This window comes from Plectropomus leopardus, chromosome 7 (genome assembly GCF_008729295.1).
Source record: "Plectropomus leopardus isolate mb chromosome 7, YSFRI_Pleo_2.0, whole genome shotgun sequence".
Lineage (NCBI taxonomy): Eukaryota > Metazoa > Chordata > Actinopteri > Perciformes > Serranidae > Plectropomus > Plectropomus leopardus.
The window spans coordinates 24,217,727-24,244,703 of NC_056469.1; the positions used below are offsets into that span (position 1 = coordinate 24,217,727).

The following is a 26,977-nucleotide window of genomic DNA, read 5'->3' on the forward strand; positions in this document are numbered from 1 at the left end:
ATGATTTCTGTGAAGCAGTTCATATTTCATAATAAAATGAACGAGCAAAGTTTATTGTTATCATTACTTCTTGTTGTTATCATATATCAATTTTTCCCTTTCTGATTCTAATTCCTGAATTAGAAATATTGGCTGATACTGAGTCGTGATCCAATACCATTGACTTAAAAAAAAAGTAAAAATAACAGAGGTATACTACTAATCCTGTATGGATGAAAGTCTTCGGTGAAAGTGCTTTTAAAGTTTTTGCTCCGTCATCTTGATGTCAGCTGCAGTGTCACCTTCAACTAGACTCTATTATAAACCTGGAAGATTTTAAAAATAGGAATAAGGACCTTTTGAACACTGAATGCACGTGTCTGGCTACTGAGCGCGACTTCTGGCTGTTTTAAGTTTGTTGCTTAAGTTGTTTTTTTTTTGTTTGTTTCAACTTTTGCTGTTGGGTTTTTAGTCTGTTTTTTTTCTTTTATGTGAAATTCTTCATGCTGCTGTCTTCACCAGGACCCGTAAAAAAAGAGATTTTGAATCTCAATGGGAATATTCCTGGTCGAGGATAAAATAAAAAATAAATACATATATGATAATGTGAAATGATTTCTATTATTGTTGTATGTTATGATTTAAATTAAAGTCTTTGTAAAACATGTACAAATACATTTAGAGAATGACTGAAAATTTCTTTTAGTGTCTAGTTCGACATTTTGCAAACAACTAACGTTACACTATTTACCCGAATCAGTTCTTCAGCGCCCTAAAACTATAGATGCCAGTCGTCTACACAGCAAGTTGTGATGCGTAGACGACTGTTTTAAAGCGGTGAAGAATTGATTCTCTCTAAAACTGCCACTTTATCTGGGTGTTAAACTACTTTAAAGTTAATCAATAATTACTTGGTATTGGATAGGTGCACAGACTTGTGTGTATACCAATACTTGATCGAGCATTTTAGGTAGTATATAAAGTTTTTTTTCGTAACATATAACCAGAATTTCAATCAGTGAATCAGCCCTTAGTTCAGTCTAAATGTCTTCAACCTAAGTGGTCGTACTGTATTGATAAGACAAACGAATAAAAAATGAGCTACCATGAAAAAAGCAAATGATGATGTATAAAATACGTATTATTATTAAACTAATTGTGACAATTTATTTTTATACTCGGAGGATTTAAAGTCTAGCACCGAGACTTTTTCAGAATATATTAAAGGGCTAATATGTAACATTTTTGGCGATTCAGTTGCATCAACCGGTGGAGACTGCAGATTAAAACCAGCTGAAACTTCTCCTGGTTAGAATTCCTTGCGTGTTTATTATTCAGGAGGTTTTTACCGGGAGCCGATTTATCCGCAGAGGTGTCTTCTTCTCCAAAACAAACAGATCCAATGATTTAAATCAGTAAGTGGGCTGCTAAATGTGGTGACCAACATGGGAACGCAAATGGCCTTGTCCAGAGCCAGTGTTTGGTTTGTCTATTCTGGGCTACTGTAAAAAACATTATGGTGCAACATTCAGTCTCTGCAGACAACGACCTGCTCCCTATGTAGATATAAATGGCTCACTAAGTAACAAAAACAAAAGATTCTTATTTTCAGGTGATTTTACACTAAAGAAAACATACTTATTATATCGTATTCAATTTTTGAAAATAGATCCCCCTAAATTCTACACACTGGACCTTTAGGAGAGCAGAGAGATACCTGTATCTGGAGGATTTCTTTAAGTGGCGCTTTATCATTATAAGAATAAAATAAACTAGATTGTAGCTGAGACTCAGAGTAAAACCATTTAATATAGGGGCTGATCCTTCCTGGTGGACCTAAGTTGAAGGTAGGCAGGGTTTCTTGCTCAAACAGCTAATTTTCTTTTCAGTCTCGACACAAGCAAAATAAATATCAGGGAGCGCTGGAGTAATTTTAGTGGACCTGTTATAATTTAACTGAACACGGTTATTTCCAGGAGTGCAAACACGATAACGTTATTTCATCGGGCTGCAGAGTCAGGAGTGCTGCTGCTCCAGCAATGAAGGGTTGAATTACACTATGATGGGCTAAAAATAGTGGGCTCTGTGACTGAATACATTGCTTTTAATATTCAGACTGCTCTATTGGGAAATATGGCTGGAAATGGCAGCTGCATGATAGCTCCAAACTTCTCTCAGTGAAAATCAGCACTCTGGTTGCTATTAAAGCCCAAGCAAGGCCTGGCGAGATAATTTTCAATTTGGCCTGGTGATGTGATTTTCAATTTGGCTGTGCGAGCACTTGATTTGACCTATTTTTCACTGCAGCCAGTTCTGTGGATGTTCAGGCAAATTTGTGGAAAAAGTTCAAATGTTTTGGGGTATTTTTTTCTTTGCCAGCTCTCTCATCCTATACTCTCCCATGTGGTTGTTGTTACCAGCGTAGTGTAGCGGAGCATCTTTGTCCAGGGCAAAGAGAGGGGGGTTGAGCAGCACGGTGTTGTCGTTCTCCATGACAATCCCCTGGTACTCTGTCTCGATCCATGGCTTGTGCTTATTGGCTGAACGGCACAGAGAAGAGAGCGGAGAGGCTTTGGGTTAAATGGAGCAATTAGAAGGAACCAACGTGTCTATTTTTAACACTCCATTATAGGGTGAGGACATGGTGAGCATGAGTGGAAAAATACACAATGTATATGTGACCACAAGGACAGTTTAATCACATTGACTCCCTCACAGACTTCCCCGCTTTCTACCTCTTTCTCCTCCGTTTGTTCACATCAAGTGCCTCTCCTTCCTGGTTGGCAGCATAATTAAAGCCAGTCAGATCTCACCTTATCACACACACAGAGCTATATTGCTCATATCAATCAGCCAAACCGGCCTGCCACAGGCGGCGCACAATAATGCGCTGAAAAAAAAAAAAAAAAAAAAAAAAAACACAGCCGAGTCCAAATCTAATGCCCGGGGTTTACTGTGAATTTAACCTTTAATTGCGAATTAATTATTCATCCTTGTGCTGAATGTTCTGTGCCGAGTGATCAAAGGGCAAGTTAATGAGCCAGAAGGATGACGATTTTACACCCCAGCAAAGAGCAAAAAACAGAAAGCCTCAGAGTGCCTCCCCTCTGTTGTCCTCAATCGCTTTCAACGTCAAGGCTGCAGAGTTTGAAAATCAGACAGAGGAATAAGACTTGTGTTTAGCAAGTGCTTTGTTGTCCTCACAGTGAATTTTCCAGAAAATCTGCCTGGAACTAATTGTGCCAATTCGTCTGTGAGAGGAGGAAAATGCTGCTGGTTTTGAATCTGATCAAACTTTTTTCTCTTCAAAGTCAGGGCCAAAAATCGCTTGAAATTGTTCGATTATAGAGCCTGCGTGATATTTTATTTTGATACCTCACTGCAGAATATAAAATGCGTTTTTCTCAGTGGTTGAATAAGTTCAATTACTCAAGCACAAATACTACAGCTTGAAACGTACTTTATCTGGGTCTTTACAATTGATGCTACTTCTACTGCACTGCATTTCAGAGGGAAATACTGCACTTTTTTACTGACATTTAATTGGCATATGTTGCTTTTATAGTCTGTTAAATTAGCTCTGGCTGTCTAATGTTTAAGTAGGGTTGCAGAGATTTTCACAGTATGATAGCTGTCTCAGAAAATATTGTGGCATCACGGTATTATTATTATTATTATTATTAGTTACATCGACCCTTAAAGGAATGAAACCATAAGGTTTTTTGTTCAATTTTAGAAATATTTTATTATTTGAACTGAAACTTGAAACCATTTTTAATTCAAGTATTTTTAACAGTCTCCCTGTGAAACTAATGGAAATAAAGGTTAAATTCCCCATCCAGGTGTGTATTTCAAGACTTGAAATGAGTATTTTTTCATTAAGGTTCTGTTACTTTTACAGCTGAAATGATTGGGTGATAAATCAAGCCAGCTGACAGACAAAAATAATCTGCGACTATTTTGATAACTGAGTAATCGTTTAAGTGAAAATAACCAGCATTCTCTCAGTTTTCTGCTTTGTTTTCTGAGTTTTTGTACTATCGGTCGCACAAAATGAGCAATTTCAAGACAACAGCTGGCCTCTAAAAAACTGTAACGGCTATTTTCACAGTATTTCTTGACTTCTTACAGACCAAATGCTTAATCAAAATCTATAGCTTGATCATTGATGTCAACAATTGTTAGTTGCAGCTTTAGCTACTTTTACTTGAGTTAAAGATCTCATCACCTATTCCAACTCATCTTTTTGAATGAAACACAGTTTTAATTGAACAAAAATGCTTAACTGTTGTCCAAACACAAGCAGCAGAACACAAAAGTCTAAAATTGCCAAAGATTGTGATTTAAATAAGAAAATGTTTCATGACAGATCATGTAAAGGGTATACGTCTGACCAAGCCTGCAGTACTGTGTGTTTCAGTGCTAGTGTTTAAGTACTCAATTTCAGACCTAATCAAAGATATTTATCCTCTCCTCTCAAGGTCTAGCCTGACACCGTCTCCTCCTCCTCCTCTATTTCCACAGTCCTCTGCCATGTCTCTTTTTTGGTCATTTATCTCCCGCCCTCCGTCCCCTCAGTTGATCTCCTCCCTCCCTCCCCTCCTCTGCTATATAGCATTAATCTGAGCATCAGGCCTGTGGATTACATTCGGGATTACAGATTGAAAGGCATCCCGTTCCATCTCTCTCTGTCTCTGCTGGCACTCTTCCTCGCTCTGTCACTCTATCGCCCCACGACGCTCACCCACCCCTCCTCGTCTCCCTCACACATATATATGTACACACAAAAACGCTCCGGTAGCTTGCGCTTTTTTCCTTTTTCCCTCGTGACACCTGATCTCACGTACCACCTCTCTCCTCCACCACCACCTCCTCCTCCCTCCTTATCAGCCTGCGTCTTTTCGGCCACGTCCTCTCCTGTCACAGCTCCTTCTCCTCTGTCTCTACTAACATTTCCCTCTCGTCTCTCTCTCTCTCGCTTTCTCTTCAGTGTATCTCTGATCTCTCCTTCAATCTCCTCGCCCTCCCTGCATCACTCTCCTCCACCACCTCCTTCTCTGACATTCTCCCTCCACGCTGTCTGTTTCATTCGCCTTCCCCCCAGCACGATAATCATTGGAACAATGATGTTGAATCAGAGTCATGGTTACTACCCAGGATGATAAATCTGCTACAGAGGAGGAAACAAATTTATCATCTTCTCAGAGTCACAGCACTGATGAAAATGGGCACATGCACACTGGGTCACGAAACACAAAATGCACCAACATGTATGTTTCTGTAATGGGATATCAAATGAATGCACTCATGAGGGAGTCGTCAGGAGCATTTCAGGGCAAAATCAAAACCGTGGCCCCTGCCCACCGCGAGCACCTTGACAGGTCTGCGTGCTCCCATGACGACCATCATCTCAACACTTCACAATTAACAGTCAATATGATGAGGAACTGACCTTTGTTGCCATATGCAACCGAAGTCAAGCAAAGGAGGAAGAAGGAGAGAAAATTCATTCTGTCCATCTGAGGGAGGAAACGAAAGGTGGGGGGGGGTAACAGGGTGGGGTGAGGAAAAAGGGGGAAGGAGGGGAGGGAATAAAGTACATGCATCAACAACTGATCAGCACAGGAAGAGACAGGTAAAGTAACAAGACAGAGCGAGATCAGGCCTATCAGATGCAAGTGTCATGTGTGTAACCTTTAGAGGCCTTAAGAGCCGCATGATGAACTCAATCTGCATATTGACTGAACATGAATAAACCAATAATTGTGCATTTTTTGCCTAAAATCAGCACTTGCAGTTACGTAGAACAGCCTATGGAGCATGCACATACTTGGTTGTGAGTGCTGTATGTATGCAAGTGTGGTTTTGCATGTGGCCGTGTGGGTGTTTTCCCATGTTTTAATTGTGGTTTTCATAAAAATGCATTTGCAGTGTTGTGGCCACAACAGAAAAATTAGTCCTTGGTGGGGTTTTCATGCTCTCATTGACATAACAAGCTACGTTTTTGCAATGCTGCAGTCCTTCATAGCCTACAGGACAACATATATTGTAGATTCCATTTTTTTTAAAAAAAGGAAGAAATATAAAGCAGAAGACGTATGTTGACAGTTTGTCCAGGCTACATCCACAACCAGAGAATCATGCTATGCGACAATAATCAGCCGATTTACATTACAGCCTGGTATTGACACACATTGCCAGCTCGGGCTGCCTCATAGCCATGTTGAGAGCTCACACCAGAGCCGGGAGAGGAAAAAATGTCGCAGAAATGAAGGTTAGCATTTGAAACAAGATTTGACATTACCGTGGTGAGTCGCGGTGATGCTCCTGGTTGGTACCCAGCCTCTACGCTCGCAGCATCCGCCTCTCACGCCCCTGCTGCCGCTCGGCTCGGCGATCCCCCCGCAGCAGGCTGCAAACAGACCTCCAGGTAGAGGAGAGGACACAGAGAAGAAGAAATGATAAGGTGTGTGCGTGCGTGAATTTCGGCCTGACGTTAGACTCGGTGATGAGGTGTGAGGAAGATTAAGATGCCCTTGTTTTTTCGGCTTTACGGAGGAGAAAAAAACGGTGGGAATATTACGCTGGCGTCCCCTCCCTCTCGGCGTTTCTTAACCCGCCCACACTGCGTCCTTCTCGCTCTCTCTCTCTCTCTCTGGCCCTCACCAGCATCACCACCAGCAGCTCTGACCCAGACTGCTGTTCTGGCTGTTTTTTGCTGTTAAACGCATATTCACACTGACTCAGACCTCAACAGGGCAATTCATCTCAACACGTTTGTGCTCTGCTTCAACAGTGACACACTTGGACCCTCCCTTTTGTTAAAATAAAATAAAGTAAAATAATTCCCTTATTTCTCTCTGCTCCAGCTTCCCACCTCCAGACTGCAAAATGACGTCATATCACCCCTTTTTGCCCCTTGTCCAACATGTTTCCTGAAAAATCTGCAATCAAATATATCCAGCAATAAAAAGACATTGCAAAGATTTAGGCTTGATGTTGCATATTCTTGCACAGGCCGGTTCTAGACTGAATGGGGTGCGGTGAGATGATGGTGGGTAATATGAGTTATTCTTTAGGCCCATAACTGTTTCATGTTTTTAACCCATGCTAAATGAGGGGTTTGAAGGTAAGGCAGATTTATTTGCAGAACATAATTCATACATGGTTCATTGCCCCCCTGTGCCCATGAACATACCTCCTTATTGCAGTCTATGAATTAGTAGGAGAAACAATCTGCTAAATGTGTTTTATGACTGTATACCAGAATATTTGGGGTGGATGATACTTTATATAGGAGGGGAAAACTGGACAAATAATTCAATTGTAGGATTAATACGTTTATATGTATTTCAAAAGCCAGGAGATGGAGAGACATTTTTTGTGCAATTGCTTTTACTTTTGGGAAGAGATGGGTGGACTGAAGACCAGACTTTGAACTTTTGTTTTTTTAACTAACACATATGGCACTAAAATAACAGACCTTAAAACATGAAGGCAAGCAAGATGAACAATATTTATTAAATATTTCATATATACTGAAAAGGCAATTTTTGATTTTGTATGCTTTTTTAACTACTTATATTAATTTTTGTCTTTATTCATGTATTCATGGCATGTCCAGTTTGTTGTCTGTATGTGGTTGTCAATAAAGTATTAAAAAAACCATGTCCCAAACACATGAAGGCAATATCACACACAAACACACACCAGTCTTTTGCTTGAAATGCAGCATTTTAATAACCATTACAAAATTGTATTTGAAAATCACCAACCCCCCCCTCCCCTCAGATCCATCCCAAGTTTCCTTCTCCTTTGTACATTTGGTAGGAATAAGGCAAAAAAGTAGTCTCTTGAAATTCACATCAATTAATAATCAACCATGTCATGTATAAATATTACCAAAAAAAATCTGGGCTGTTGCTACAGTGAGGTTCGTCCTATCCATGTGTGTGTCAGCTTCGAGAGGACGGCGGCAGCAGCAGCAGCAGCAGCAGCAGCAGTAATGCTGGGCCTTCCTCCATCTCCATCCAGCAGGCCATGGATCAGACAATCCAGCCAGATCCCACCCTCCCCCCCAAAAAACCAATTAAACAAAACAGAGAGGCATTCCCCAAGTGGGTTGGGATGCTTCTACTTCACACGCTTTTCAAACACCCCCTGCTGTTACAAACAAGAGCAGGTCAAAGTTGAAACCCATTTTTTTCCTTTTGTTTCCAGTTCAAAAATGTTTTTTAATTCAAAAACACCATATCTATGGGGATCTGTGACTGTAGGATGAACCGAACGTTTAACTATGTTTGGGCAGTGCAAGTCTCTGTATGAAATTATTCATTTTCACAATCTGTGCATTTCAGAGCCGAGGGCTTGAATCAAGGCAGACAAGAGGAGTGGAGACTGAACAGAGGAAATATGGCAAAAAAAGAAACCAGAGACTAACAAGGAAAGGCTGGAGAGCAGCGCAAATTATTTAATGAAATCGTATCCCAAAGCTACAAAATGTTCTTTTTCAAAAAAGCTGTTAAAATTCTATAAAATCCAGGTTTCTTTTTTTCCATCAGAAATCAAATTAAAACCAAAGCAAACGTATTGTAAAAACATTCATTAATACAAGGCCATTTTTGAGATGGGGATTAGTGTACAGAGTGTGATTTACAGTGCTTGTATAACCACTGGCAGCCATTTTCAATAACACCCCCCTGATTATTATTATTATTATTAATAATTTTATAATCATCTGTCTTTTGCAGACAGCATTTTTGTATCATAACATCACAAAGTGCCACACATGCTGGCGCTGTGCTTGAACCTCCTGTGAAGTCTCGCTGCTGCTGCTAAACGCAGGTGGTAGACGTGAAGAGAAAGAAAGGGAACACAAAAGACAAACATATCGGAGCCAATAACGGACTCTGAACCCGTGACTGTTGAGTGCAATTCTGTGTCGACAGCATGTAAGTCTCTCAAGTTCTACAAGTCTATCATGTCTTTACAAAAACAAAACAAAAAATAGGAAAAAAAAAAAGAAAGAAAAAATCAAAACAGGAAATTGCCCCTGATTGGCTCACAAATACCCCATGTGGCACGATGGTCATTTCCTGTAAACATTTCTCCAAATGTTTATAAAAACACCCTTCCCATTTAAAACACAAAAATATATAGAAATTTATTTTTACATGGACATATATATTACTAAAGGCCTTAAAATATTTTCCATTCTGCTCCTTGAGAATCACAGTTCCCTTCAGTGAATATTTAGCCTTAGACAGACCTGGAAGGAAGCACAGAGATGTTTAAAAACATTTAATCACAGCTTGTCATTTACTGAATGAGACAAAATGACAAAAAATAAACTCCTGCCCTTGCTTACCATCCCAAGTCTTAGTACCAAGTTTTAATCCTGCTTTTTCTGGCTCCGTTCTTTCTTAGGCACCAGCGCCTTACGGAGGTATGGCATGATTAAAAAGGCTACGAGGAAGAATACGTGACCACAGAAATAGACAGACGAATACACCTGGAAAAAAAAAAGATGACACAACAGTCAAAATCCTCAATTAAACATCCCAACATGTTATGATGACACCTGCTCTGTCTCACCTGATGCCACCAGATATTTCCTGCCTCTGTCAATCACCTGACGCCGCCACTCTTCAGACCTCCCTCGATCCCTCGCCAGGTCAAACATGTCCCTCACCAAACCCCAGTGTATTTATAACAGCCAGCGTTCCCACTCCCAGTGTCCACATCATTTTAGTAGCTCATCTGACAGATCGATCCTCCCACTTCTATTAGTTTCTACAAACCTGCCTGTAATCTGTTTTCCGTGTTTAACTCCTGGATTCCTGATCGTGTCTAGTCTATTTTTGACGGAGTTGCAACACACTTGGAACGGCAGCATCTGGTCAATTTTCAAAATAAACACCCTGTAAATATATATATATATATGTATATATATGACTCTCCTCCTATTGCTGAGCATCTAGTAAATAAATTGCCATTATGGTTATACCCAAGAAGACTACAGCTTTGACTGACGAAGCATGAACTCTATATTACTTTGCAACGAGAGCCACATTTCTGCTGTTTATTGTACTTCAGAATAGGAACCCTGCACAAACTAACAGTGTTGTCCCTTCATATTTTTTCTTTTATGTCTTCATACATGGATACTGTATTTGCAGATTGCACCTGTCGGTCTTGCTAGACTTCGTCTGCATCTTTTCTCCTCCAATGTTCAGGTGAATCATTTTATGTGTATTTTATGCTTGTCAAATCTGTCTATCTGGCAAAATATTGTATTATAATACAATAAGTTTATATGATTACATATTTTAACCAGAATTTGACTATTTCTATTTTAGTTTATTTTGACACAACTGCATGTGTGTTGCCCTTTTTCTTTGGGGGGGGGCTCCTTGTTCAAAACTAAGGTCTAAGAATATAGCATGAATGCTGCACAGACTGAAAAGCCCCAAATCAAATATGTGATTGTGTAACTGGATTGCATAAATGAAACTGACTCGATCTATGCAAAATGATTGCTAGCCTGATAACTCTGGAGCTGTAAAATCCCCCCTGATAGTGTAATAAACAGCTGTGCAGAGTTTGGATATCTGATAAGCCTTTTAACTTGTGGTTTTATTACTCAAACCATTCTTCCTGGGGCCTGTTTCACTGAAGTGACTTGCGAGCACTACTTATATTACATGCCAAAATGAAGAAGAAGATAATAATCTCATATTGCGAATTAAAACCTGCATGTTGCAAAGTTGGTGAAATGGGATCGTATTTCATCTCATCGAAACCCCGTTGGTATTATCATAATTTAATACAGTGGTTTTTTTTCTGTTCGAACTGCCAGCAATCGAAGCTGTGTCTGCCCTCTGCCCTGTCGCCTCACACCTGAAGTGTTATATCCAAAGCTTAATGTCACAAGTGAGAGCTACCGTATTTATCCGGTGATCTCTGAGTGTGTTACCTTGAGCCATTTGTCATAGGTGAAGAGGCAGAATGGCACTAGGGGGTAGCCCATGAAGAGCCAGTGGATAAACTGCTGGATGACATAGATGAGGGGATAGAGCGCGCTGTTGGCCAGCTTTGTCAGAGAGGGACTGTCTCTCACCAGTGCCAGGGCCTGTCAAACACACACACACACACACACACACACACACACACACACACACACACACACACACACACACAGAGTTTTCTATAATGGTTATCATAATATGATAAAAGAACGGTTATATAATAAACTGATGCCTACATTGTGACTGCAATCAATAATTATTTACAAGTACACTCAGCAGTGAGGTGGATTTGATCAATAGTGCTTTACTATTTAATAACAAGAGACTGTCTTTTGTTAGAGAGCAAAGAATTGGTTTGTATAATGTAGACAAAGCACAAAGTTAGCTTTTATTGGTAAAAAAAGGCTTGATACAACAAATGGTAAACAACAAATTTACCACCTACTGAAATAAATACCCAGATGGATTGAGCTTCCTAAACATAATCATCTTTAAGTAACCGATCTCCACATGCTGCCCTTGCATCTGTAGTGTACCTGTCTCTCTACAGTGATGATGAAGAACTCCATGGAAAAGCACAGGATGTATCCAGAGTGGAGACCATGCCAAATGGTCAGAAAGAGGAGTGTGGCCACATGAGAGAGAGTCTTATTGCCAAGAAACTTCAACCGTTTGAAGACATGTCTTAAAAAAAGAAAAGAGAGAAAAAACAAGTCAGGACTTGTAGATCATTTCTTTTGATTATAAATCTGGATAAGGGCAGCTAGGAAAGCTACATGTATCAGCTATCACTGCCTACATGGTAAGCACTCACTTACCTGCAAGTTGTTGTTGCATAGCAACTGAGGTTATATTAAAATATTTCAACAACTTTACATTCTCTTCAAGGGTACTCATCAATTCAGTGCTGGGCCAGGCTCTGTGTTATAATATCTTACACAATTGCGCACACATTATGCTTTCAATCCAGTGTTTTTTCTCTTACAGCACACTGGTGACAAGCTGCAGTATTAGCTGTAGAGAACAGTGTCAGACAAACAAGTACTTGAAGTACCACTGCTTAAAAGCCTTGCTCATGGCCTCTGAGGCCCCGATCAGACAGAGCGCTTTTTAGCAGCCTGGGGCAGCTTTTTGTAATTGTTTTCAATGAGAGAGAAGCTTTTTGCTCACTGCTTCTGCTTTTGCCTTTGCCTTTGCGTTGAAAGAGTGCCCTGAATGCGTCGAACTAAATAAACTTCAGCTCATAGCAGAATCGTGCTAGACTTCTTTTTTTTTCCCAAGCAGCCGCATCTGGGGCTGAAAAATGAGGCAAACGCTTAAATGCCACAAATGCGGTTCCTCAACTGGCCACTTGAGGCTGGCTCCAGAGGCAAGTGAACCTCTGGTTCCACCACCACGGTGATGACAAGTGAGACAACATGGAGGACAAACAAGTGGCCACTGGTGCTGGATACCTGAAGCCATATTCACTAGATAAAGTAACTAGCTACTAACTAAAACAATAAAAAAGGTACAGATCTGTGAGTTTACTTTATAGCAAAATAAGTCAGGCTAAGCTCAGGTGATTCAATGGTGTCTTAGAAACAATTAAAAAAGGCGCAAAAAGCTGCTTTTTGTTTTTTATATTTTAAGTTTGACCTGCTGGTTTGCAACCTGCCAAAAGCGCTATCTGATCTGGGTGTAAGGTATCAGTATGCTTCAAACAAAGTCCTTGTCACATCATTAATGGCATCTATCCCCTCCATACACACAGATTTCTGCCATCCATATTCAGGAGATAATTTTTGTAACTTTTTAAAAATCTGAGTAGTTTAGTAGTTCTAGTAGTAGTAGTAGTTTATCTTAACACAGCCACTGGCCTGGTGCAGAGGAAAGAAAGTATGCAGGATTTGAACTTCTCTCTCTAGCTCCTCTCTTTCATGCTTCACCAACAACTTCTCACAGTGTGGTGTATTCAACGGGCATTTTGTCTTTGATTTGCACCTCGCCCCCTCTCTGTGACAGCTGACTTTTCCCTCCCGCCTTTGAAAGCAGCCATTTGGAACTGCTATAAACGGTATTTCAGACGGCACTTAATACAAACTAACTTGTTTGAAGCATACTGACCCCTTGAGGAGCTTCTCCATGTATCAAACATTGTCCTCCTCATACTAATTAGTCATGCCTCTCTGATTCACTCTGGTTTCTTCTCTATTGTATGCTGTATGAATTTAAATAGCTCACAAAAAGCATGCACATTTGCAATTCTATATAACAGGAGGAAGAAGGCTGAATAAATACAATATCGAAGTTAACCCATTTAATACTAAACTGCTTATAAAGTGGCACATATGTGACTATAAATAGAGTTCTCTTTATGGGTCAAACAATGGGAGCATTTTAAGTGTCATGTCTATAGTCTATATACCAAGGGCATGAAAGCTCTTCTCCATGTACAGTATAAACTCACTTATTACTGAAGTTCTGAGCTAATTTTTATCTCCATTTTGTTACCTGTCGCCCCCTCTCCTCTACTTTCTGTGTCTCATGCAGTAAGCTAAATAAGCTTAGGTATCTAATGCATTCAGCTGAAATGGACCATGTAATAAACTGTATGTTCAATAAATTGCTTTGCTCACTGTGGTCATCATCAAATGATGTCACACGTTGAAAAAGTTTCATGCATGAGGGTCCTGCTGAAAAACTGCAAACTTCTAAACCCCTCCAGGACGTCTGCTCCTTCCTGTGATGATTGCTCTGGTATTGAACTGCACTCCTTTTCAGTGAAGCATTGCCACATACCGGCACTCATACTGGATTGAACTGTCATACCCTCTACTCCACTGTTATCATCTGAGTAAATATTTAACTTTTACATCCCCTCTCTGAGTACGAGCTGGAGAGCTTCACTGATTTCCGGCTTGGCACTGACCTGGCAGCCCAGGCGTTTGTGTTGATGTTGAAGGAAGAAATGGTTCCTCCAAAGAGTGGCGTGGTTTCAAAGAGCCACACCTTCATATTGGCACAGGCGTCCCACTTGTGCTCACCATCCACTACACCGTTGTAGCCTAGTCCTGATAATATGCATACACCCTCCTGTAACACAACAAAACAACATCATTTGTTCATTAAAGATCACATAATGAAGCACAAGAACCTGAAAAACTGGGACTATAAACATGGGCTGATCAGGGTGTGCCATAAAAAAACCTGAGTGACTGCAAAGGAATGTAAAGAGCAGCTTTTACTTTTACTTTTAAGTTCTCTCATAGCAAGTGTTCGCCTAGGTGCTGTATGTAAAAATAGCTTCATATGAATTATGAGTATTATAGGAACAAAATCAGATTGGGTGTTAACCGTTTGCAATCAAGGCATAACGGCACTTTTCAAACACATCTCATGCACATACTTGCAGATCAAGACACACTTACCGCTATAAGCCAACAGCTGACATATTTATACAAGTTGACTTTAGCCCAGAGCAGAATAAACACACAGCGATACCAGAAGGGCTGAGCCTGTGGAAAGGACATTGTTGCACATTTTATACAGACGCTGAAAAAATATTTAAAGGGACGGTTTGGATTTTCTTTCTAGTTATCCATAGTCAAGAGTATGACAGTAGATATCAGCTGGCACGCCCCAGTTTGGAAAAGCAGGAAGCACTCTGACATGAAAGCTGAGTAAAGTACTGCTGTGTGGAATTGGCAACAAAACATATTTTAAACACCTAAAAAATCAATATCAGTTTAAGCGTACACTACATTTAGAATACTCTCACTGCTTTAACTTACCGTCAGACAGCAATTTCCAACAAGGAACTGAAGCTGTTTTGTCGCTCTATTAAAAGTCAGACTCCATGGAGAAAAACAGTGATTTAACATCAGTGAACACAGGTGCTGCTGGTCTACCGCTGCCTCGATTAGTTAGTGTTTGTGTTATTGTGTGACTTTGGCGTTCAAAAGGGTTAGTTTGAATTCACCAAAGTCACAAAAAGACACAAACTAACTAACTGATTGGGGCAGCAGCAGACCAGCAGCTGCTGTGTACAGCGAGCTAAAATGAGCTAAATTTTTGTCAATGGTGTCTGGTGGCTTCGAAGAGCATAGATGGTGAACTGATCAGTTAAAGGCCTCCCTGTTGGAACAGGCTGTCTGACAGAAAGGTAAAGCAGCAGGAATACTCTTAATATAGCATCAACTTAAAATGATATTGATTTTTTTTAAGGTGGGACTTTTTTTTAGGTGGCTAAAATATGTTTTGTTGCTGCCCTCCACCACAGCAGTACATTGCTCAGCTTTCATGTTGGCACTCTTGCTGCTTTTCCAATCTGGGGGCGTGCCAACTGACATCTACTGCAAACACACGCTGAAGATGGATAAGTACCTCATACAACCCCAAATCCAAACTTTCCATTTAAGCATACACTGGAATATTTGTGGACATATTGTCATCCTTACCTCAAACTCATCTGTTAAGTAATAGCTGTCGGGGTAATAGGGACTAAATATTGTAAATATCACCAGGCAGAGAAAACCCAGACCAAACCTCTTCATGGCTGGTATAACACTGGAAGAGAAAGAAACAAGATGCCGATGGGAGAATTGAAAGTAATAGTGCTAACTGCAGGTCTGTGACACTGCACAGTTGGCTTATTTCACTGAGACATATAAAGATAGTCTTCCAGCTCATCTTTCGTTTCATTACCCACCACTTTCTTACTCTTTTACCTGTTCGGAGGCTTTCCAGGGCAGTCGGTGAGCTCCCCTGCTACCAGCCTCTGGTAGCTGCGCAGTGTAAACTGGGGTCCCACCAGGAAGCCTCCATAGAAGTAGGAAAAGCCGCACACCTCAAGCAGAGAGGGCACAGACGGCAGGGCTGCTCTCTTCTGCTCTGAACTCAGCTGGGCCTGGAGATTTAAGGATGTGAAGAGAAAAAGATGATAAAAAAGTAAGAGAGATGAAATGTGAAAGAGGGATGAAGAGTGTGGAGGAAGAAAACAGAAAAGGGCAGAGAATTCATTTTAAAAGCAAGCTGATAGATACAGGATGTATCTGGTTACAAAGGATTATTTTAGAAACAATCTTGACAAACCACAAACTCAGTATCACAACAGTGAGTGCTCATTATCTGGCATTTAACTGCGAGCTGTAAAGTGTGTACTGTAGAGTGATATTATTAACCAGATGAGAGCAGAGTCATATACATTTTTACACAGATAAAAACAGAATGAAAAGCACAACATAAACACTCATTAGAAGAAAATGAAGTGAAGCAGCAGAAGGGGCAATTAACAGCTGTCAAAGTTATTCTAGCTTCACTTGAGAGGAACTGAACATACTGTAAACTAGCTGAGTGGAAGAATAGGAAAACGAAAAGCTGCTCAACAGAGTTATTGTAAAAGACTGGTAAAGGAAGGCCAGGGACACACCAAGGATTGACATGACTGGGGCAATCTGATAATACTGTTTATTCTGTCATAGCTGTTTAATACCTTAAAACTGGATTAGCCAAAAATAGTAACTCTGGTTACAGATTCTCAATTGAGTTTCAATACTGCTGCATCATAAAATATGCTGATGCTGACACATTATTACATGATGGATGATTTTATCCTTATTGCACACCCCTCTGCTGGCATTTCGTTGCCCTTTTTTGTGTCCTGTTTTTCCCCTCTGCTCTACACCATCTTGTCTTTCCTCTACAGAGCCTTTAACAGGCAAAAACAAAGAGGGAGGAGCTGAGATCAGATCAGCTCCTCACAAAAAAGCCCTTTCATAATGCTGCAGTTCAAACTGTTTCAGTAGATAAGTGTGTGTGTTCAGCACCCCTAAGCTTTTACTATCCTAATGTTTGCCAAACTTCTGCTGAACTTAGATGTTTAACTTTTGAGACGTAAGGTGGTATTGTTTGCATTTAAATTAAACATGGTTTAACTTAGTTTAATTATTGTTTATTTAACTTATTTTGTCAAATACTGTATGCTATTGTCTCTGTTTAAGTTAAAGTAATAATAATATGCTCCCACACACTGTTGATTTGTGATAATATCTATGTTTCCACGCCAATGTAGTCGTCACTTTTTCTCCTACAAACTGTTTTAATGTGTGTACTTATGACTGGCATAATTGGTCCATTTATTGATTAGTTAATGGACAGAAAATCAAATGTCAACAATTTTTGATAGTTGATTGAATCTTTTTCAAAATCAAAATGATCTGGGTCAGATTCTCAAATGTGTAGATGTAAAGTTGATTTTCTTTTTTTTCTATGATAGTCAGCATAATTTCTTAGAGCTTTTAACTGATGTACAGACAAAATAAATAAATACCACTTTTCTAATATGGTCTTTGTTTGAGCCATTGCTTTGTTTGAGGACCCAACAGTTAAGCCACGTTTCACCAAACAGTCTGGCTCATTTCACTTCATCACCCATTAGAATAGTTATTTTTGAGTTTCCATTGTCAAGTTGTGGATTGTACCAGTTGAACGGTTTCAGTTCATTCTGTTTTTTTGTTATGTCCACTGTTGAGGTACCAGCACACTGACCTGATACTAAAAGGTGAAGCTGGAAACACTGCAGATTGATTGGTCAAGACAGAATCGTCACTTTTGCTCTACAAGGACTCAATGTACCAATCGGCTGTTTTTGAATGTCCCATTGATTAAGACAGACTCTAAAACACTCCACCCTGTTCTTTTTTTTCCTGAAAATGTCGGCACACAGCCCCTTTCTATAGATGATTAGCTATGCGCAGACGTTTCTCTGCATCACTGGTAAAGACGAAATACAGCGAGAGCTGGGTGGACAGCAACACAGCTATTACCATCCGGTAACAACCCCGCCTGCATTTAAGAGTACTGTCTGCTATGGAAACACAAAACAGATCTAAAGTTTTTGTACACGTCAGTACAGGTTCAAAGGATACTATATCTTAAGTGTTTGGTGGAAACACGGCTTTACACTTCAGTTATTTATTATTTAGTCAAGTAGCTGGTTTGTATTTCATAGCTGACATTACCAGTTTCTTTATGTGCGTTTCTGATCATTTACTTGTTTGTAGTGAAAACTCACAACCTCATCTCTTGTTCATTCACACATGACAGAATGAAAAAAGCAAGAAATGACAAAAACAGAAACTAACAGAGGTAAACAACAAACAAAACACACACAAAGCCCAGTCCAAGACAGATGACATCAACATGTTGATGAATGATCAAGCAGGCAAAAGCAAGAGAGATCAACCAACTCACTGGTTCCTTCCCGCCGTCAAAGTAATCAAATGACAAACCTGTAATCAGAAAATGCAATTGGTGTCAGAAACTATGTTAGGGTGACTAATGCTGTCATGATCATTTAAATGAACACTGTTAAGCATGCAGAGGCCATGTCAGCAGCTTATAAGTGTGTTAATCGTTCACTAGAGTACAGAGGGTGACTGCAACAACAGCAACAGGAAGATATCAAATGAAAAAAAAACCCAAAACATCTTCTTTTACAAAACAATTAGGTTTGTCAAGCCAGAGGAGTGCGAGGAGAGCTGCAGTCAACTCACCGACGAGTTTGAGTGTGAGGACACAATGAGGCATGGTCCACTTGATGTCATACTCCTCCGTCGCTGTGTAGTAATACCCTGCCAGCAGGTATACCTACAGTAAGAGAGTGCAAGAGTTAAGCATACCTCTCCATTATCAAATATCTACAAGAAGATAATTATCACAGTTCTATGTCGGGCTGGGCAATACATGAATACATAGATAGCATAATATGAGCCTTAGATTTTGAATATCATAATAGGTGTTGCCTTTTCCTGGTTGTAAAGGCTGAATCACAGTAACGTGGTGTAAATTTCAGAACTAATCAGACTGTTCTAGTCGTTCTATTATCTGCCTTTAGCCACTTAGTCATGTTTTGTGAAAGGACCAAAAGTCAACCCTACAACATTGTCACATTATCGTTATCAAGGTATTTGGTAAATATTGTGATATTTGATTTTTTCCATATTGCCACATTCCTAGTTCTATGTGATGGAACGATTGAAAATAGGAAATAGGAAATCTGAAGTGGACACATTCTTGTGCAAAAACTTGGTTTCATTACCGTATTTTTTAAAGTGTGACTGAAAAACGTAAAAGCAAGCAAAAGTTAAGGCTCCAGCATGCCCACAGGGGCATACTTATTTTCCACAGTATACACACAATGGTATCAGCTGGGCTTTCTCACTTCCTCATATTGTTAATGTTTACTACAGGTTACTTTGGGGCAACTGCGGCTCGGAAGTAGAGCAGGTTGTCCTAATTGGAAGGTTGGCAGTACGATTCCTGGCTCCTCCAGTCAACAAGACAAGGTATCCTTTGGCAAGATACCGAACCCCAAATTGCTCCTGGCTCCTCCATCAGTATGTCAGCGCGTACAAATGTATAAAAACTGAGCAGCAGGTGGCACCATGTATGGTAGCCTCAGCCAACAGTGTTATAACGTGTGTGAATGGGTGAATGTGAGTTTGTGGTGTAAAGTGCTTTAAATTGTCAAAATGACTAGAAGAGCACTATAGAAGTACATAGAATAAAGGTACTATAGTGTGGTACATTTTAGCTATTCTACTGTTCTCTGCTTATAACAAAGAAAGGAACGTGTATCATGTTATAGCCTTGTTTTATGTATTTTTTATTTAAAAAATTTTATTGCATGCCTTCAATTTTAATTTTGGTATCGAATGTTGATATTCTTTATGGTCTTGTGTTGCAATTAAATATTCCAGTATCTTGACAACATTAGTATAAGGTAATCAAAGGAAATCTCAGAATGCAGAAATCAGATATCAGACTGTGCAAGCAGCACTTGAGCCACAGCAGTAAAAGTCTGACAGTGTACAAAAGGAATAAGGAAGGTCTGGACCCTTGAAAAAGGGAGAGTAAAGAAAAAGATGTGCTGGGATTCCTCACCATTTGAAAGGTAAAGCTGCTCAGGACAGTCGTTACCGTCCTTCCCATGAGCCTCAGCATCAGGAATTGGACAAGGACGCATACTGCAGAGTGATAGATCTGAGAGCCTGACAAAGAGACGGGTGGGGGGGGGGTATTGGTAAGTGCAGTCAAGTGTGGCCTGTAGGACTGGACATGACAACAACATTTCTCTGCCTCACAGTTCAGTATCGGCAGAGATGGACAGAGAACCACAAGTCAAATCCACAGTATACATCCCTTTCACAGAGGTTTGGACCGAAAGTATTCCACAAGGAGAAAGATAAAGCAACAGACCTGCTGTAAAATCCAAGTGCAGCCACAACAGAATAAAGAAAAGAGAAAGAAATCAATGTTAGCAGTTTGTTTACTCCAGCATGCATCCTACAGGACTTCTTACAATTGTTGTCCCTTTGGAGATCCAAGAAATATATATTTACTCTATTTTAAAGTAACAGTTTGAATGATCAATGTCATTTTTGGGCAAACCACCAAAAAAATCAGTGGTTCCAGCTTCTTAAATGTGAATATTTGCTGGTTTTCTTAGTCCTTTACAATTTAAATTGACTCAGGGCTACAACTAATGATCATTTCCATTATCGATTAAGCAATACAATAACTGGCAGATCCACTGATTTATCTTTTTGTCTATAAAATGTCAGACAACAGTAGGATGTGCCAATTATAATTCAACACAGCCTGAGGAAATCTATTCAAACTGAACCAAGGAATCTGCAGATTCATCAATGAGGAACTCAGTATACTGTAAATTCAGCCACAAAGAAAGAGAGTCTGGGCCATATGCATCATGGTAACACTTGAATTTGGAGTTGACAAACCTGCTGGCATGGTCTGTTAAAGAGCACCACATATACTTCCTCATCAAGCCAGAAATGACTCAGCAATAGTGGATGATTCACCCACATGAAAACATCTCTGAACCATTATGTTCTAAATTAAATGGGGTAAAAGTCTTTCTGTTGTAAGGAATACTTTACCCACAAAAGGCCAATTTGTATACCAATTATTCACCCTGTGTTTCCTTGAATTTGTGAATAATATGTTGTTTTACTCACATGCCTCCACGGTGAACGAAGAATCCAAGAAAGGCGAACATTCTTCATTGACTGAAGTAAAGGGCAACCGTGTCTAACAACAGCAAAACTATAAACATCCGATTTCAATCTCTCTCACAACTCGAGCAGTATAATCCAAGTCTCATTTATCTAGTTGTATGCTCAGTGCTTCCCAAACCCATCCATTCTGACTAAACGGGTTGGATTTAAAACACGTCAGTATAAACAGGATAAACACAGCCAGCTAGGCACGCTCAGAACGTTCCCCATAGGTGAACGTTTTTTATATTTATATATGTTTAAGCAAAAAATGTGTATTTGGGAAATAGCGAGAATACGACTAGATAAATGAGATTTGGATAACACTGCATGAGTTATGTGAGAGTTTGTAAAACAGATATTTTGGCATAGTTTGCTGTTGTCAAATATGTTTCCTGCTACTTCAATTCATGAAGAATATTCGCTCTTTTTGGGTTCTCTATTCAACGTGAAAGCATGAGATAAAAAAATTTTATTCATAAATTCAACAAAACATGCAATGAGTGACTGATATGCAAATGGCCATTTCGCAGGTAAGAAATTCTTTTAAGTCCAGTGATTATTTTGGATGTTACATCAAATGTGCTCAATCAAACATGAATTTAAAGTTTTTATAAAGAAAATGAAGGATAACCTGTGAACTGTGTGACAGCCCGTAGCAGTTTTTTATCTTGCGCGTGCACACACACACACACGAAATGCAATAATGCAAAATCAAAAGCTGAAAAGAAAACAGCTGCTAGCAAGTAAACACGTATCTTGACAATGCAAATTTTAAAATGCTTTAAGCGACAGAAAATGCATTCAACGTGTTTGTTAGATTTCAGGAGCGTGCGTAATTTTGGTAATTTACACTTAAGTTAAACATACATTTTGTGTGTGTGTGTGTGTGTGTGTGTGTGTGCGTGTGTGTGTGCGTGTGTACACAAGAAAACTCAACAGGAAAGATTCAAAGAAGGCCTTACACATATATTAATGCACTCAAAAATTATTTAAAACTGAGGTATTAATGCTGAGGCTCCATCTTCATCTCACCAAAGTTGAATGCTGCTAGCGCCAGTCCAGAGAACGTGTGGAACAAATGTATTACTGTGGCGGGCTGGTAGAATAAGAACCGCCGGTAAATCAGAGCACAGGGATACCCTGCAAATGAGAGAGAGAAATGAAACTGTTAATGTTGCAGTAGTTGCCTTCATGTCTGCTAAATAAGCCATTGTTGACACTCCCTGACATTGACCTTGTGGTAAAAGCACATGGCACTCACACAGTAGCACACTGGTACGTACAGTATGTGTGGTGCGTGTTGCTGTAAATCTGGCATCTCAAGGAGAAAGATAACTGCTGTAAGTATTATGGTGTGTGCAAACACTTACCAGCGATCATGGTAACAAAAATTCCAGAAAGGGTCAGCCAGTTCAGTTGAACTTGTTTTGACTCATCATAAAAAACTTATTGATGTGAACATAAAACACCTTCCTCAAGCTACTACATTGTATATACATAAATATTTGTCAGAATTTTAAATGAATTTTAAATGAATTCATGACATTATTTAAAAACAGGGTGCTTGCAGCTTAAGGCAAGTAATGTTTAAGGCTTTTTAAGACATTTTAATGCCACTCAGACTGAAGTTTCAACTTCTGATAGCTAATATCGAAGGACAATTTTATTTTACCTAAATGTAACATAGGACACAACATTCTTTGTTCAGTGAAAAAGTTAGATTAACTACGTCAAACATTGGGGAAAAAAACTAATAATTTTAGGGTGGAACACGTGGAAGACAATTATCTTATTTAAATATTATATATTATCATAAACATATCTATTTGGGTGACCAGCAGAAGCAGGACACATCTGGCATTTATGAATGGTTTTCTTGGCAGTTTTGTGTTTTTCAGTCTGCATGTGAGATTCCATTGCTTAGATTCCCAGCATGACAAGTTTAAGAAGAGGATTTTATTAAATTATTTAACCAAAAATAGATGGTAATATTTTGGAGATTTCACAACTCAGCATCAGAAAAAAACAAATGTAAAATCTTATTTCCCATGTTTAAGCATTATAAGACTTTTGAAAAATGAATTTAAGTAATTTTAATACCAATGAAGGCCTTATTTATAGCTATATTAATTCAATGCCTTTTATGACTTTTTAGGGATCCACAGGAATCCTGTAAAAACTAAATGTGTTAATGTGATCTGTGGTTTAATATGATTGAGGGACCAAACAGCCTGTCCTGTGAAATTACTATTTTTGGTTGGAGGGGATGACCAAGCAGCGAAGATCTATATTTAGTGAATATGAAGGCACTGCAGCTACTTAGATGCAGCTTAACATAAAAAAGTGCTTCATTTTTATCTGTAATGTTAACTAATGTTAAAATAGCAAATTCCCATCCACCTCTACGGGGTTGCATTAAAGCAGAGCAATTTTCTGCCTTTCTCTTTTTGTCAACAAATCTCATGAAAAGACAAAACCAGGAAAAACTGCTGTCACTAACAACTGTTTTTGGTGTTACCAAAGCCCAATACAGCTAATTCCACTTTGCTACAGACCTCCATTGTTGTACAAACACATCAATGGTCCACACCGTTGCACTGCATGGCATATCCCTTCATGTCGATGAAAAGGGGCACTGTGGTTTATTTTGAGTCAAACGACAGGCATCCCCCTGCTGCCATGAATATACCCTAGGGCATATTAATACTAGTGTATTAATAGGCAACTGAAAATGCACAACTTGCTCCTGTTTAAGTAATGTTTGCTTGCAGTGCGCTGCTTTTTCTAAGGAATTACACAATATATTTCAGATCTTTTTTTGACACTGACAGAATAGGGAAGTCAAACATTATTCAAAAACATATACTTTAAAAATGGGATTATGGACATTAGAAATATAGAATACCACCCATTTAAAAACCTTTGCAATCCAATAAATCAAGTATGGAACCACTGTCAAGCATTAACCCTTTAGAACCTGAATTGACATCAGTTTTCTTGTGCTGTGTTCAGATGCCTTTCATAAGCATTTGCATATATTAAATCTGAGAAAACTGGTCTGACTATTTTTTTTTTTAAAATGGGGATAAAAGGCAATTAGCAGCTTGACAAGAAAATGACATAAGAATTTGCTTTTAAAAAATAAAAAAGGAGAGAGAGAGAGAGAGAGAGAATTATAAGAAAACTAAAAAAATAAGAAAAAGTCCGGAATACTATATTTATAATTACTATAATTTGATTTTTTAAGTTATGCTACAGATATTTCTCTTTTTAAATGTTAGCATTTTTTAAAGATAATTTCTTTGTTTTTTGTTTTTTAACATCACTTTTCTTTTTTTGTTGTTGCTTATTTTCATGCAATTTTCTTGCATCTTTTAATTTATTTCTGGCTAAATTGAAGGTCATTTCTTGTGAAGTTGCTTATTGTCTTCTTTCCATGTTTTTGAAATAAATCAAGCCAATTTGCCCAGGTTTCAAAAGGTGACTTTCAAAGGGTCCAGTGCACTTATGCAGTCTTGCATGCACACAGTGCATTACTATGCAATTGCTCCTGCAAGGCTGTTGACTGGCCAAAGCCTAAATCATATCAGCCAATGTATAGACAAGGAAATGCTGTCAAACCTGTTATTTCAGGCTCTTAACTGCTGTTAAGGGAGTTACTATATGGTAACAATATTATGCAATTGATATTAAGCAACACTGGGGGGACAGGGAGCATGCAACAGGCTGACTGAGGGTTTACAGGCATTAGGCAACCAAAGTCTGGTCTGAATGGCCAGGTTCAGTCCATTGTATTGCTGATGTGAAGCCACACAGAGAGAAACAGAAGAGAACAGACGTGTACATGTGTCAGGACAAAGTTCAGAGAGGACAGCATGGAGGACACCCTCCCCCCACCAAACAACTCCTGACATTCAGAACGTATAGTCCTAAAGTAGTGCTACCCGTGGTGGAGTGTATTTAAGTACATTTACTTAAGTAATTAAGTGTATTTAAGTACAAATTTTAGGCAACTGTACTTTACCTGAGTGTTTTCTTTTCATGTCACTTTAAACTTACACTAAACACATTTCAGTGGTAAATATTGTGCTTTTTACTTCACTGCATTCACCTGACATCCGTAGTTACTTTACAAAATAAGAATTGAGCATAAAATTATAAGAGTTTAAAAAATAGGTTTTGTTTATAGTACAGTTGAAACACTTAATCAGTTAATGAATTTGCAGACAGACTGAAAATTAATTAGCAGCTTTTTTTTTGCAAAAGGATGTATGACAAAATAACAACACGGCTCGGGTATAACATCACAAAATGAGTAACTAAAATTAAAAAAGCAAGCAAAAAACTGTGCATTATATCCCTCTCCAACCTTTGCCACCACCTAAATGGCAACTATTTTTGATCAAAGCAAAAGTGTTTTTCTAATTTATTTTATATAATTTTAAGATTTTCTTAAAAAACATCTTATTATTTTTTTCATTTTTCCATGTACAGTACTTTTACTTTTAATACTTTGAGCACACGTTCCTTACTTATTTTCTCTGAAACATTTATCTGAACACTTTATCCACCACTGAGTGCTGCATGTTGCAACCTGCAATAAAACAGCATAACCTAAGTTAAAGCTAACTTTGATGAAAAGTCACATTCAACTGTGGCCTTGTTCAAACATGTTGAACCCCCATCTTCTGAGGTTTGGGGGACATATTTTGGCAGGCAGGGCTCATTTCGCTCCTCCACCAACATTGGCACTATTGTTGTCACCAACATGAGACTCATACAATTATGCAAATCCAACATCCCACAAACACTGTTATTTCGGTATCCAGCATTTTGTAGCTGAATTGACCTAACTGTAGTTTGTTAGCTTGGAGAAAAACAGAAAATGAAAATAGGGGAAGATAACAATATCTGACACGACACCAAACTCGCCACATCCCCACACAACTATCACTGTCATGACACAAGTTAGCCGCTGGTTTGGGATATAACACAGTGTACCTTAACGTCTAAGGTTGTGTGACATTTACTTAAGTGTTTTCTGGAAGTTGATTTTTGTTTCCGGGAAGGATGTGGGTGTTTTTTTGCGGATATTTATTTAGCTAGCTCACACAGTAACGTTAGTAGGGTGCAGTACAATTGTTTTGCAGCCTGTAGCTGAGTGTCAGTCAGTACCTGACTGTTAGCAGTTAACTGTTACACAGACCAAAGATAGTTCAACACTCACTAAACCTGCCACCGACACGGATGCCATTTCAGGTAGCTAGCAGAGCAACTCGTGAATAAGTCGTGGGGCGAAACTCACCGATTAAAATTGACAAAATGAGGCGAACCGCTGGCTCCGGGGAACCTAGGGACTCCGACAGATTCTCCAGCAAGGGAGCCGCCATCTTTCTTGTGGGCGGAAACGTCTCCTCGCGACGGCTCAGTGAACTCCACTGACTCACGGCAGACATCCACGCGCTCACTCCGCTTCTTAAAGGCCCTTCGCGGTTCAACCTCCTCCAGAGTTTAACTGTGTGATTGGAAGACAATGTATGTTCCCAGGGTCCTATGTTCTCCAGCTCAAAATCCTTATTATGTAATATATTTATAATTTAAAACTGGGGCAAATTGGAGTGGATTCTTTCAAAAACATGGGAAGAAGGCAACGTGGGACTTAATAAAAAATGACACAGACACTAGCAAGAAATTAGTTTTTCAAAAAAAAAGGTACAAACAAATTACCTGAAAATATATTGAAAAGATCCCCAAAACTAAACAAAAGGTAAAGTTAAAATAAAAAACCTGTATGACCTGCAATATTANAAAAAAGGTACAAACAAATTACCTGAAAATATATTGAAAAGATCCCCAAAACTAAACAAAAGGTAAAGTTAAAATAAAAAACCTGTATGACCTGCAATATTA

The 26,977-nt window shown here is 39.1% G+C and overlaps 2 protein-coding genes across 2 annotated transcripts in view; both read right to left on the reverse strand.

Annotated features, from left to right (window-relative positions):
- clstn3 (calsyntenin 3) overlaps window positions 1-6,650 on the reverse strand; it is a 34,882-nt gene extending 28,232 nt beyond the window's left edge. The window contains exons 1-3 of the mRNA XM_042489315.1: window positions 6,284-6,650; window positions 5,432-5,498; window positions 2,397-2,519 (exon numbers count right to left, since the gene is read on the reverse strand). Coding sequence (XP_042345249.1) covers window positions 2,397-2,519; window positions 5,432-5,498 — 190 coding nt within the window. The 5' untranslated portion in view covers window positions 6,284-6,650. The remainder of the gene's footprint in view (window positions 1-2,396; window positions 2,520-5,431; window positions 5,499-6,283) is intronic.
- Window positions 6,651-7,694: 1,044 nt separating this feature from the next.
- On the reverse strand, window positions 7,695-26,496 carry lpcat3 (lysophosphatidylcholine acyltransferase 3). The gene is made up of 13 exons (XM_042489367.1): window positions 26,373-26,496; window positions 22,100-22,207; window positions 19,932-20,038; window positions 18,542-18,635; window positions 18,240-18,277; window positions 15,716-15,894; window positions 15,446-15,554; window positions 14,417-14,503; window positions 13,918-14,081; window positions 11,543-11,690; window positions 10,955-11,110; window positions 9,347-9,490; window positions 7,695-9,247 (listed from the first exon to the last, which is right to left on the reverse strand). Exons 1-12 carry the CDS (start codon window positions 26,455-26,457, stop codon window positions 9,371-9,373), a joined length of 1,395 nt encoding a protein of 464 aa, XP_042345301.1. The 5' UTR covers window positions 26,458-26,496; the 3' UTR covers window positions 7,695-9,247; window positions 9,347-9,370.
- Between the last annotated feature and the right edge of the window lie 481 nt (window positions 26,497-26,977).

Coding starts and splice junctions, on each gene's coding strand:
- lpcat3 (XM_042489367.1), bottom strand. CDS start 26,457: ATGGCGGCTCCCTTGCTGGAGAATCTGTCGGAGTCCCTAGGTTCCCCG. Junction 15,895..18,239: donor TTGACGGCGGGAAGGAACCA/GTGAGTTGGTTG, acceptor TTAAATCTCCAG/GCCCAGCTGAGTTCAGAGCA. Junction 14,082..14,416: donor TCAGCTGTTGGCTTATAGCG/GTAAGTGTGTCT, acceptor GTTGTGTTACAG/GAGGGTGTATGCATATTATC.